At 38.3% G+C, this 14836-nt stretch overlaps 1 protein-coding gene across 1 annotated transcript; it reads right to left on the bottom strand.

Annotated features, from left to right (window-relative positions):
* Positions 1-4805: 4805 nt before the first annotated feature.
* Positions 4806-5942, bottom strand: LOC117033332 (alpha-N-acetylgalactosaminide alpha-2,6-sialyltransferase 2-like). The gene has a single exon (XM_033125417.1). It carries the CDS (start codon positions 5940-5942, stop codon positions 4806-4808), a length of 1137 nt encoding a protein of 378 aa, XP_032981308.1.
* Between the last annotated feature and the right edge of the window lie 8894 nt (positions 5943-14836).

The raw sequence follows: 14836 nt of genomic DNA, 5'->3' as shown, positions 1-14836 counted from the left end.
CCCTCTGTGCTCTCTTAGCAGCCAGACTATATTTTTTTATCTAGTCTTAATCACACTCTCCTTTATTTTATTGTTCACTAGATTGTGAACTCAGAGAATGTAAAATTGTTGTCTGGCATAACTTCTGTCACTGCATGCATAAGAGCTTGCCACATGATACAAATAACAATAAATATTGAATGATTCAACCTGCTGCTCTGGCTTACCCATTTTACGATATATGGACATCTGCCCAAAAGATATAGTGGTATTTCCTCAAATTACAAGATCATAACATAACAGAGCTGAGAACGAATTAAAGATCACTCAGTTTATGAATTGTAAACAGAATATAGCCCACAGTCATTTTGTGTGACCCAAAGAGTGATTAACAAGTTTGAACCGATTTTTAAACTTTGGGAGATTTCACATGGAAATCTGGATTTGTGGATTCACCTAATAAAATCACATTAGGTGTATTACAACCATATTTCTGCATGCAAATAATATGCTATGGCGGAGTGGCTGCCTTCTTTGGAGAGTGCTCTTATTAGTCAGAATAGGCACTATAAAGTTTGGTAACAAATAAATATGGAAATTTCAGTGGCTTAAATCTATAAAAGACTATTTCACATTCTAGTAAATTCTAGTGTGGGGCAGATACTTCCCTTCTTCTTATAGATATGCCATCAAGAACATTTGGCTTCTAAGTTACTGTGAAGGAAAGAGAAATGGAGGAAAGATACTGGCTCTTAAATGACTGGATCAGAAGCTAAACCTACCACTTCTGCTCACAGTCCATTGGCCAAAGTAGCACATGGCTCCAACCTATCTTCAAGGGAGGCTGGGAAATGCAGGTGGAGAAAATGGACTCTTAGGAGTAAGTCGGCCATAGAAGAAAATATGTACTTAAGGAAACATAAATTCATTTAAAATGTAGAATTGGAGTTGATGGTAGGACAGCCATCTGAATTATCCATTTGGTAGTTGAAAATATGAAACCGCCCCTCAGGAATGAAGCCAAAATAGAGAGATACTTGAAAGTAATTAGCTTAAGGGTGGGGGGGGGGGGCGCGGGTAAGTGGAACATGTAAATGAGTGAGAGATATAGAAAGAATAAAGCCTTAGCTAAAAGTTGAATTTGACAGCTGGGGAGGCATTTTGATGACGAGAACAAATGCATTGTACCTATATCTTTTGATTAAGACACTGAACCCATCTCAATTTCCTTAAGGAGGCTTTAGGCATTCAAAATTCATAATATATGGGGAACTTAGGGGTCTGGATGACAAAATAACTGCAGAAATAACTAAGGGAGTAATTGTTGAAATAAGACACCAGGGGTTGGTATGCCTGTGTTATTGCAGAGGCATCCTAGAATTGACTGAAGCCTTGTTTATGATTTTGTTCTCAGACATAGAAGTTTATAACAGTGAAGTGAACCACTGAACGGCCCTATTTGTCTGAGTCGAGTGCTTCAATCATTTCCTCTTCACCCTGTTGGTGAGAAATGGATACTTGCCTTGGATTATGGGGATGGAAAAACACACAGCTGACACTGGACAGATAGTAACAGCAATTTAGTGGTCACATATACTCACAGTCTCGGAGAAGAGGACACCACCTACCATGCAGGACAAGATGAGGTTGTAAGAGGGAGTAGAGTGAACAACAAGGGGCAGTGGGAGCCAGGCTTTCTAGTATCAAGAGGGCGGAGTAACTCATGGTTCCCACGGGAGGATGTGATTGGTGGGCAGGGAACTGAAGGAGGGACTGTGCCTGATCCCCATGATAATGAGGGTTGTTTAGCTAGCCAATCCGATTCCCAACATCGGAACAGGGAGGTGAACTTATGATTAGGCCATTCCAGGTACTCCTGCTTTGCCCCAGATGTCAAGGAACGCATAAATTTGGGTCTTAATTTTAGGCCTTATTGCACATGAAGAAACCAGGCTGTTGACAGGAAGGTTAAAAAAAAAAAAAGTTACAGATGGATAAGGATAGTGCTGGAAAAGGAAAAGATTATAACAGACACAAAATCGCTGTTTGAGAAGCTTAGTGTGAAAGGAAGGAGAAAAAGAAGGTGATGGCAGGAAGAAAAACCTGGAGAGGAAAGCCTCCCTCCAGTATTTTATAGGAACAGTACCAGTAGGTCTGTCTTTACTTACTTACTCTGGATCAGGAAGTGTGTGACATGCTTTCTATGAATCATCGTATTTAAATTATCTACAGAACTGTGAAGTGGTCAATATTCTTATGAGGAAACAGATACTCAAAGAGGGGTCGCAAGTATGTACTAGGGGAAACAAACTCTGAAGGAGGTATTTGCATTTAGTCGTTTTACTGGGGAGAGCCATCTGTGGAGGATTGGCCAGAGGATTGGGCAGAAGAAGAAAACCAACGGTGATTTACCTCAACCAAGACCTCAGATGATCCCGTAGGAAGCTCTGTAACTGGAAAGTCTTTCAAATTTTTCCAAATCAAGGCAAGGGAGAAATTCCTGCATCCATCAATCATTGCAGACAGACTTCCCCAGACAGGAACTATAACCTTGGGTGAAGCAGTTCTAGTTCCCTTCAGCCAAGAGCAATCTCTGAGAGGGACTCAAAGCTGCCAGCCACCAATATTCTCATTAACTGGAAGAATTGATGCCACAGTCCTGAAGGGAAGGATCTGCTCCACAGAATCCACTTTAAGGGCCCACTCAACCTGTTCAAGGTCACACAGTTAGTAGTTTTTGGTGCCATGCTCAGCCCACATCTTTCTGATTCCAAATCCACATCCTTATCTTAACATTCTGCAAGTAAATTTACTGTAATGCAGTAGTGGGACAAAAACGTTCTCCTGCAAATGCAATCGCTCAGTGAATCTGCACTGTAAGTCCTATGGAAATACATTCTGAGCAGCATACAGTTAGAATTACAGGTGTACCTCGTTTCATTGCGCTCCACTTTATTGTGCTTTGCAAATATTGTGGGATTTTTACAAAGTGAAAGTTTGTATATTAGCAACCCTGCATTGAGCAAGTCTTTCAGTGCCATTTTTCCAACGTGCTCAAATGATGACTAGCATGTTTTAGGAATACAGCATTTTTTAATTAAGGTATGTACTTTTTTTTTAGACATAATGCTATTGCACACTTAATAGACTGGAGTATAGTATAAACATACCTTTTATATGCTCTAGGAAACAAAATAAATGTGACTTGCTTTATTGCAATATTCACTTTACAGCAGTGGTCCAAAACTGAACCCACAATATTTCCAAGATATGCCTGTATGTCATGTCTCTGGCCACTGCAAAACTTCCATTGTGACCACATTCATATTCTTAATCAAAAGTGTTTATTGCAACATATAATGATGACATAAAAGAAGACCAAAAGGAAGTAAAGATAGAGATTAGTGAGTCACTCAAAATGAAAAAAGAAAACTCAGCATGTGCCTTGAAGACTTTTGGGCAACAGAGGAGCCAGTAGGCCATGAATGTATGGTGAGGTCAGTCCATGTCTAGCTGATGAGATAATGTTCATTCTACCTTTCACACTGATAAGTAGATGCTAAGCGAGCTGGTCAGTAATGTAATGGAAATATAGGGGTCGGTGTTCTTGTATATCTATCTGCCTGTCTGAAGTCAATAGTTTTACAATAAACATTTGATGTAGCATCTCTTAGTAAAAGAGTGTGGAAAAAAAAAAAAATGACTGCCTTTGAACAATGCAACTAGGTTTAGCATGAGGGGTTGCCCAGTCTGCCCTAAAGAAGCAATTCAAGTCTGCTGCTCCTTGTTCTGATTTAGCATCACCCTAGTGGAGGCAGGAAGAGAGTCTTATCCCACCCCAATCTTCCTCATGTAAAAATAAGAACATTTTTTCATCTCAGAAATTCAAACGCCAACTTGAAAAGCATACGAACAATCTCACCAACTAGAGTTTCTGGAAATATGATCTTCTTTGAACAAACCAATCTCCTGTGGTGAATTTTCTTAGCACTTTATATTTACACACAGCTTCACCTTTGGTGCTCCACCCACATTCTACTTTTGACAATTATGTAACAAAGGGACAGAAAAATCAGCTGGCTTTTCACGATCAGGAAAACAGATCAAGGGGTTAGATATACAACTTTCTTATTTCCAAGAATTGAGCTTCTACTGCTAGGCTGGATCTGCCCTGGATACTCTGTTTACATTGAAAGGATATTGTAATGCCTCCCTTGTATATAACATCCTGTACCACACTGTCAAAATTGTTGTTTTCTTGTTTATCAGGTTTCTCTGTGAATTTATTCTAGTAGCAGCTTAATAGACATTGCTGTCTTGATTTTTGTTATTGAGTTCAGTCATCCCTAGTATTAAATGTGCTGATAAAATCTGTCTTCGAGAACTGCAGAACTGAATCAGGCCAGAGGCTGGTCCTTGGTGAATTGTCCAAGGCTCCCTTGGAAACTCTCCTGTCAGCTAAACACCTGGTGTAGCAGAATAAACTGTCCAAAGCTACTAGTTACCAAGACATTAAATCACAAGGCTTGGTTCAATGGGCTGTATGCGAATAATATGCATATGTTGGATGAGACTTCATTAAAACAGTTTGGGAAACAACCAAGTCCTAACAGAAGCCAAGAAGTTACAGCTCTAATCTTTCTAAAACTATTAAGCTGACTATCAGCTACCTCAGTTAAAATTAATTGAAATCATGATTTAACCGAGGGTTAATTACCCATTAATGCTAAGACCCATTAATAGAAGACAAGAAAAAGATTTTGGCCATTTAAATGATGAGAACCAAGGCTTTGCAAAGAGAAGCAAAGGACCCAAGAAGGTTGGGGTCAGTGCTGGTACAGCTGAACGATGCCAGCCTTGTGCAGGTCCCTCCACAGAGTGGCCTCAAGACGCAGATCATGATTTATATAAAATTTCAGTGGCTCCTTTCTTCGTTCAAAATAGTGGTTAGAAAATTTCCAGTAGTTTTTTGTGATAAATCCATAGGCACTAACCTGGTCACAGGTATGCAAAGCTGTCAGCAGAACCAGGGCCCCTGTACTAGGCATATATATGTCTTGAGCATAGGTGTTAAGAACACTCGAATTCAAAAACTTCTCTGTCAGGTAGAGGATGAAGTTTGGATGTAGTAGCTTGAATTTACCTGCATGGACATCTGGTCCGAAATAGGCCTGAGGCAGGTCCCCTTTGTCAGGACCCTCAGGGACAGGCACACCCAAAATAGCTGATCGCAGCATCACATAGTCACGGGTGTTTGAAGGGATGAAGATGTAACGCATGCCTTGTCCTTGTGGGACGGAGGTGAAGCCCAGATCCCTGTAGTTGATGAGGGAATTCTTCATCGTGTTCACAGTGAAGCCGTAGAAGGAGGTCTTGGTGCCCACGTCATCCTCGAAGCCTTTGATCACAGCACCATTGAGTCTGAAGACATAGTCGTGGGCATCGATGAGGCGGCCCTGGCCGGAGCCTTTCAAGATGCCTCCGTTGCCCACCACCGCACACCGAATGCAAGGCCAAGGCCCACGCGGCTCGTGGGACTCCGCCAACAGCTCCGCGCTCTCCGAGCCATTCAGAAGGCTCAGGGTGGAGGTGATGGCTTCGCGGGGGACCCCATGCCAGCCGTAGGGGGCTTTAACGTGGCTCAGGCGGTCCCAGAGCTCCGGGGTGAGGAGGCCGTCCCACAGCAGCACCGGGATGGACAGGTTGAAGAGCCCCCCGAAATGCGCGTGTTGCTGCAGTGCCAGGGCCAGCGGGCGCGGGCAGGCCTCCTGTCTCGCAGGCCCCGAGGTCCAAGCTCCGGACTCCGGCCAAGCTCCCGAGTACCAGCAGAAGAGGAGCCTGGCGCAGGTGGCCGTGAGCAGGAGCAGCAGCCAGAGGGCCCAGCAGCATCTGCAACCCATCCTGCCTACCGGTGCAGCACAAAAGCCCGGCTCTGCCACTGGCCTGCCCACAGCCCGCTGCATGCCACCCGCGGAGCCTCTCCGTCACAATCACGTTTTTGCTTACTTTAGTCAGTCTACAAGATAAGTACAGCAGGAGAAATTGCCCTCATTTGACAGTGGAGAAAACAGAACCTCAGAGGCAGCAATGCTTGCCCAGTGTGTAAGGAGTTGGTTACATTCTCTTTGCATAGCCCCATGTCTCTCTCTAGAATCCATATTAATTTCCCTTCTGCTATCCTGCCCTAAACTTATGTACTCAGGATACAGAATAACCCATTTACTGGGAAAGTGATGCACATGATTATTCTATGATTATTCTATAACAATAATAGTAATAATAATAATAATAATAAATTTCTCAAGCCTTCCCTAAACATTAAAACCTATGCAAGAACCTTTGCAAATTTTGCTTTTTTTCTATTGTAGATTGACTTTGCTATTCTTCATCGTTGTTTACAAAATGCAGATTTTTAAAAAATAAGTGGAAATCTTTTAACTCCTTTGTATTTCTGGTTAAATCTATTCCATATAAAAAGGCAATTAATTTATATCTTCTTTAGAAAATGTACATATATAGAAAGAGGTAACGTGTAGCAGTTTTCCACTTTAATAAATTAACAATTCAAAAATACTTTTCATATCTTATCTGCCTTAAATAATACTCTTAAATCATTCCTATGAGTCTTTGAAAGACTTAAAAATGAGGGATAATTCTAATTTATTTTTTCTGTTGTTGAGTATATTGTTCACCTCAACTGTTGAGAAAATAAAAGAACAATAGATGAATATCTCCATCTAGAGCCTGTTTAGGAAAAATGTAATTGCTTAAAAGAAGTCATTCCGTATTCTGAAGACAGGCTGCAATGCAACAACTCATCAATGTGTCAGGAGAAAATATCAAGGATGTGACTACTCTTTTTGGGATGGACACTGTGACCAGGTTTATATTCCCCAGGATGCTGGTTTAGTTTCTATTCATGTGTCCTAAGATGGATCGACACAAAGTAATTCAGAGCTTTATAGCTTAAATGAACCAAATGGAGCTCTAACCTCTCTCTGTGCCTGATGTCATCCCAGCATAAGCAGCAAATAAATAATTTAGAATCTGTGTGGTAAATTCCATCATAAAAACAAGCAAAGGGTGTGCTGAAAAGAAGTGGCACTTAAGCCAGACTTGGCAGGTTCAAGGAGAGTCTCCTGGATACATTGACATAGGAATTAAAACATAAAAGAATATTTTTATTTTTAATGATAATTTTATAATTTTATTTAATTTGTATTTGTGTGCATTTTTTATTTTAGTTATAAATATTCACACACCCTCATTCCATCTCCTCCCTCATCTTACTCTATCAATTATTCATTCTATCACCCTTTTTTAATCTCTACATTTTCCATTTCTATTTGTACCTTCCCCTTGGCTTATGATTCATTCTCAGTTCTTCTTCTACTTATTTGATTTCTCAGTCTTTTTTTGACATTGTTCACTACTCCCTCCTCCCAGAAACTTTCTCTTTCCTTGGTCCCCAGGGAAGTCACCTCTAACAGGTACTATTAATGTTCTCTCCATAGCTCTTAAGCACTTAACATTTCCACGCATGACAGCCAGACTTACAACCACCAGCACCAGACACTATTTTTGCCTGAGGGTTCTCTCTCACCACTGGCACCACTGTTAATGCATATGTAATAGGCCAGCAGTGCCAAGGAATTGACCACTCCTGAGAACCATCTCTAACAATGACGAACAGCAATTGCTACACAAACATTTCAGCTTATTCACCCCGCAGGCAAGACAATTGTGCTACACATTTCCACACTGCGTCTCAGAGTTCCACAGTGAAGTTAATCTTCAGTTACTCACAACTGTGATTTGCTCCATAAAGCAAACTTTGTTAGTTTTTTTCTCTTCCATGTCTCACCTCTTTACTCATCTATTGGTACTTCCTAGGACCATTCACCAAACAAACTCCCTACGTTTAAATCTTGCCTTGGAGTCTGCTTCTTATGGAATCCATTGAAGACAAAAATTTTAATTCCGTAATTACTTCTCTGAATTTTTATTTTCAGTAGGTTTTTTTTTCCTTTTCCTCTCACTGGAATTCTTTAAATATTGGGGATTCTCAAGGTTCCATTCTTGGTAGATCTCACCCACATTCCTGTTTTCATTTATCATCTATAGGATGACTCTCAAATCAATTTCTCTAGCTCTGGTTTAACTTTCAAAGACTAACTTCACTAGGGTGTTTCTGTCCCATACAAAATTGTGAACTCTTTGAAGACTGGTCTATATATTTTTATTTCTTTATCTCTGAACTTTAAAATAGTATCTGGCAGACCATATATATTGAGTAAATGATATTTGATTGATTAGAAGATGAGAGCACAAAAGAAATGTCAATTTATTTCATGTAGGCAAGTAGTAGAATCATTCCTTGCCTACACAGTAACAAAAAAAATTTTACTTGGTCGATTTATACACAAATATATTCAAATCTGTAAAGAAAAAAAATCGTTTTTGGAGCATGATAGCCTAAATAGCCAGCTGACTGAGTGGACTTTTCATGTTCCAACAGAATCTGCTGGCAAGTTCAACAATTTGAGTATTAAGAGCTGAAAATCAGTATTTAATAACTGTAGCTTTGGTTCCCCTTTCAGTTAATCAGCTATTCAAAAACTATCTTGCTCAACTGGGTCCAATTTGTCTAGTTTTCAGGAGATCTGTTAACCATCAGGAACTATATTTCTTCTGTTTAAAATAAATGCGAGCACCAGCAGAGCCTTTCCTTTCCATTTAGAAAATGAAAGGCTGCCAGATAGACTACCTAGACTTGCTGCTGACATTTAAATAGCTATTTGCTTAATGCCAATAAAATATTTCATGTATAAGAACCAAGGTGGTGAGCAATAAATTGGGCACATTTTTGCTATGAATCCTTTAACGAATCATCCACTAAAATAGCAGAAAGTTAGTGTTAATTGCAATTTAAATTGACTGCGTATTTCACAGGTGAAAAAGCTGAGATCCAGAGATATAAAGCAACTTTTTCTAAACCACAGCAGAAGTGGTAAACTGAGACCAACACAACACCCTTATGGTTGATATCCAGACATTTCCCACCACATTTGTATATTGCTTCAAAACTGTAATGTCAAAGAACTACTTAATGGCTTTGCAACCACTTGAATTTATGGTGCAAATTTGTTAGAAGTAGAACAAAAATTCAGACCTAGAAGACACTAATGATTATTAAGTACAACTCTTTTTCCTGATAAATGTATCTACTCTATAATATCTAAAAAGTGGGTTTCAATGATTTCGTTTCCACTCTGACATGCAAAAAGTTTGGGGTCATCATTTTGGTTTTTACAAGAAACAAAAGAAGCTGAACAAACTGAAAATCAACAACTCTTCTTAGATACATCAGAGAACTGAAGTGACAGGGCAAACCACTAACCTAAAAACTGGAGAGACAGATGAATACAGATAATCACAGCTTACCAGAAGAGAAGCTGCTGCTAGAGCCTGTTAGGAGCACTTAAAGGGTGATTGAATAATTGCTGAAGATGAAGCATTGACTACCTTGAGAGATAAAAACTCCTGGGGGCCCAGCCAGAAGTTTTACCTCTAAGAACTCCCTTGACTTTTCACTGTAAAGAACAGAGAAAAACCCCTTCACATTTCTGGCAAAGGAAGGGGGAAAGCAATACTTTTTAAATAACCTCAGAATGCTTTGTTTTCCTTAACAACTTCCTGTCCTCAAGGGAAACTATTTTACCACAGCCTAACCAACTAGGGTCTTCTAGAGCCTAACTGACCTGGAGGAACACCAGCCCAACTCCAGACCCTCTAGTATTTCTGTCTCACCTAAGGGGAAAAGGGTAAGCTGAGAAGCACTAGTGAAAATCACACAGGGCTCAGAGATACAGGGCCACTAAAAGACTAAAACTTAAAGTGGGGACAGAGTCCCAGAGAGCAGTTTCCAGGCTCTCGGCCTCACGTGGAAGAGTGCTGGCTCAGTTAGTAGATGGCCATCAGCTGTGACTAGCTGGCCATCAGCTGTAACCAGTTAGCCATTAGCCACTGATATGACTGCTGTGGCTATGCTGGTTGGTTGGTTGGCAGAGAAGTGGACAGAGGATTGCGGATCGTGTGGATCCTGCTTCCTGTGTCTCCAACCCAGCCACCAGCGAGAATGCGAGAATATAGTGGTATGAACCCCCTATCCATGGCTCCGTGGGTGTTCCCTTTTAGCCTCACCATATCCTGCGTTCTTGTGCGGGGAGCGGGAGCAGAGTCCCTGCATTGCACCTAGTGATAGAATTATAGAATATTTCTCCTCCTGTATATCTTACCTCCACAATAATAGGTCCCCTGTCTAATGGGATTACAACTGAAAGAATGGTAAGGTTCAGATGCTATTTAAGGAGTCTCTAAGAAACTCAGGACAATAGGGAAGACAAAAATAAGAACACTAAAGAAAAGTTTAGCCTCTGACACCACAGCTACAGTAAACACAGCCTTACTCCTAGCCAGATAAGCATAAACTCTCACATTAAAGGTCTACTTGCCTCAGTTCCTTTACCCAGTACATCATGTCTGACTTTGAACAAGAACTTACAAGACACGCTAAGAAACAGAAATGCAATCTAAAGAGACAAAGAAAACATCAAAAAGGGACTCAGATATGGCAGAGATATTGGAATTATCAGACCAGGAATTTAAAATAACTGATTAATATGCAAAATGGCTCTAGTGGAAAAAGTGCACAACATGCAAAGACAAATGGATAATGGAAGCAGAAAGATGCAAACTCTAAGAAAGAGTAAAAGGAAATGCTAGAAATCAAAAACACTAATAGAAATGAAGAATGCCTTTGAGGGGCTCACAAGTAGACTGAAAACAACCAAGGAAAGAATGAGTGAGCTTGACTATATGTCAATAGAACTTCCCAAACTAAATAGCAAAGAGAAAAAAGAATGATAAAAATCAAATAAAACAACCAAGAACTATGGGATGATTAATGGGAATACCAGAAAGAGACAGGAGATCAGAAGAAATATTTGAATTTTCTGAAAACAATGACAGATACCAAATCACAGGTCTAGACTGCTCAGAAATCAAGCAGAATAAATGCCACAAAATCTATAACTAGGTACCATATTATTCTGTGTAGAATGTCCACTTTTTTGCCCAAATTTGTGAGGGAAAAATAAGGATACACATTACACATGGGTAGTATTAATTCCATATCTATATAAATGTTTTAATTCTTTTATTTATGCTTATGAGTTAAAAGTGTAACTCTAGAAATCAATGTCGATATCCATATGCACAATAATACCCTGGAATACGATAATCAGTTTTGTAGACCATACAACGAGCTTGCAACGAGGCATAGTTCTTGGCTTTCTATGATGCACAAATATCATAAATTTGTTGCCGGTACATAAAATTTCTTGTACCTTGTATTTGTCCTTGTGTTTTGTAATTATTTGTTACATAAAATTTCTTGTACCATAATATATTAAAAATAAATGCTAAAATTCCTTTATGATACCAAAAAACAAGTGCATAAATGTAAACTAATAAAAATTTTAATTAAAAAATTAAAACGAACGATTTTTTTCCCTGAAAGTTTGGGCAAAAAACATAGGTGCACATTATACACGGGAGCACATTATACACAGCAAAATATGGTATACTATATTCCAACTCCAGTAAAGAAAATCTTGAAGGAAGCTGGAGGTGGGGGGAACATACCTATGGAAAGACATAGGTCAGAATTACAATGGACTTTGTTCCAGGAACCATGCAAACAAGAAGAGGGTAAGGTGAAATATTTAAAGGATTGAAAGAAAGAAAAAAGAAACCCTACAATTCTGTATCTAGTGAAATTATCCTTCAAAAGGGAAGGAAAAATAAGACTTTCTCAGATGAGAGAGAGAGAGAGAATTTTTGTCAGTAGGCTTGCCTTGCAAAAATGTGAAAAGTTTTTCAGAGAGAAGAAAAATTACGTAGCTCAAAAACTCTGATCTACTTAAAGAAAGAAAAGACATTGGAGAAGGAATAAATGAAGGTAAAATAAAAACTTTTATACTTTCTTATTTTTAATTGATCTAAGAGATAACGGTTTGTTGGAAATAATAATGGCAACAATGTGTTGGCTGATTATAGCTAATAGATAAGTGAAATGGATCCAGCAATGTAATAAGAACAAGGAGGGAGGAATAGGGAATTCCCACTTATAAGATACCTGTACTACCCATGAAGTGATACAATGTGACTTGAAAGTGGACTTAGATTAGTTACAAATGTATATTGCAAACTCTAGGGCAACTACTAAGATAATTTTAAAAAGAAGTGTAATTGGCACGCTAAGAGAAGAAAGAAAATTGAATCATAAAATTCTCACTTAAAACAAAAACTCAAATGACAAAAAGAAAAAGTGAACAAAGATAATGAGTAGAGAACTATTATAAATATGATAGATATTAATCCAACTACATCGATAACCATTTTAAGTTGTGAATAGTTAAAAGACAGACTTTCAGAGTGGATTAAAAAAACAAGACCAATCTATATGCTATTTATAAGAAATCCACTGTAAATTTAAAGACACAGAGAGATTAGAAAGGATAGATGAAAATAAACCATACCAATACTCATCAAAAGAAGCTGGAGTAGCTATATTAATTTCAGACCAAGAGATTTCAGAGCTAGGAATATTATCAAGGATAAAGAGGCACAATCCCATAATGATAAAGTAGTCAATTCACCAAGAAGGCTTAACAATCCTTAATGTGTATGCACCTAACAACAGAGCATCAAAACACACGAGGCAAAAACTGATAGAACTACAAGGAGAAGTAGATGAATTCATTATCATAGTTAGAGACAGATCCAGCGGACAGAAAATCAGTAAAGATAAAGTTGTACTGATCAGAACTATCAATTACAGGTATAACACAGAGATATTGCAGGTTCAATTCCAGACCACTGCAATAAAGCAAATATCGCAATAAAGCAAGTGACATGAATTATTTTGGTTTCCAAATGCATATAAAAGTTATATTTACACTATAATGCCATCTATTAAGTATGCAATAGCATTATGTCTAACAAATGTGCATATCTTAATTTAAAAATACTGTATTGCTAAAAAATGCTAACCATCATCTGAGCCTATTGGAAAAATGGTGGTGATAGATTTGCTCAATGCAAGGTTGCCACAAACATTCAGTATGTAAAAATTGCACTATCTGGAAGCGCAATAAAGAGAAGTGCGTTAAGAGAAGTACAAGTTATGCCTGTAACTGGATCTAAATGACATTTATAGAATGACATTCATCCAACACATTCTTCTCAAGATCCCATGGACCGATCACTCACCAAGATAAACCACATTCTGGGCCATAAAATACACCTTAACAAATTTAAAGGAGTGCAAATCATAAGACCAGAATCAAATTAAACTAGCAAATAATAACAGAAAGATAGCTTGAAAAATCCTAAAATATTTAGAGATTAAACAACACAATTCTAAATAACACGTGGATGAAAAAAGAAATCTTGAGAATTTTAAAAATATTTGAAACTAAAGGAAAATGAAAATACAACTTATCAAAATTGGTAGGATGCAGTGAAAGAGAATGTACAGGGAAATTTAAAACTTTAAATGTATATATTAAAATAGAAGAACTATGGAAAATGAATCATCTAAGCTTCCACTTTAGGAAACTGAAATAATTAAAGTGTAATTATTGTAATAATTAAAAATTACATTGAAAGTAAGCAGAAGAAAAGAAATAATAAAAATTAGAGCAGAAATCAATGAAATTGAAAACACTATCTTAAGGATCTTTATCAGAGGACAAAATTGAGTTTTGGAAGACACACCAAGGAAACACACAGAGGAGAGGGCATGGAGCAAAGAGATGTATCCACAGGCCAAAGTATGCCAACAGTCACCAGGGGCTGGAAGAGGCAAGGAACAGATTCTCCCCTAAAGCCTACAGAGGGACTGCGTCCCTGTTGACAGCCTTGATTTTGGACTTTGGGCCTCTAGAACTGTGGGAGATTAAACCCTGTTGTTATTAAACTACTAACTTTGTGGTAATTTTTTACAGCACCCGCAGGAAACTAACACAATATTTTTCTACTAGTTTCTTAGACAAAATCCTCAAAGAAAATACTATGTGGTTAGCCAAATACCAGGTAACGGCATCAAGATACAGGAAATCATTTAAGCTGAATTGTCAACCTAAATGAGAAATACTGGCCCTGTCAGGATGTTCCAAAAATCCTAAGTACTTTTCTCATAATGAGTTCTTGTTTTGTTTTGTTTGTTTTTTCTTTTTACTACTGAGAGGCTTTGACAAATGTGTGTACATTTTTTAAACAAAAATTATACTAATAATACTAAATTGGCTGTTGGAAATTCTACTTGTTTGAGTCAAACTATACATACTGTTTATAATAGGTTTGACTATGAACAAAAGGAGGGTGCAATATGGTAGAGCTACACCAGTAAGGGTGTTGTCAGCCAACTCAGAAAAACTGACTTACGTAGTCCTTTGCAGCTCTGCATTAATGTATGTGTACCTGATTTCTATATCACATATTCCCCTAACTGGACACTCTTTGTCACAGGAGAAAATCAGAAAACTGTTTCCATTCCCTTCTCCATCATCAAAACTTCCATACTCAGCATTTCCACATCTTATCATTCCGTACTCATTGAAATTTTCTCACACTTCAAGGTCTGGCTCAATGTCACAGATATTCTGAAATTTACATAATTTTCACTGCTTCTTAGTTACTGTTGATAAGATCTCTTTTTAGAAGGGAGTTCATCTGGTCTGGAAGTATATTTTTTTAATGTTTATCTATTTATATTTCCCACCAGGACCAT

This window comes from Rhinolophus ferrumequinum, chromosome 13 (assembly GCF_004115265.2).
Source record: "Rhinolophus ferrumequinum isolate MPI-CBG mRhiFer1 chromosome 13, mRhiFer1_v1.p, whole genome shotgun sequence".
Taxonomy (NCBI): domain Eukaryota; kingdom Metazoa; phylum Chordata; class Mammalia; order Chiroptera; family Rhinolophidae; genus Rhinolophus; species Rhinolophus ferrumequinum.
Note: the sequence above shows the minus strand (reverse complement) of the source record. Positions and strands in the feature narration are given on the sequence as shown.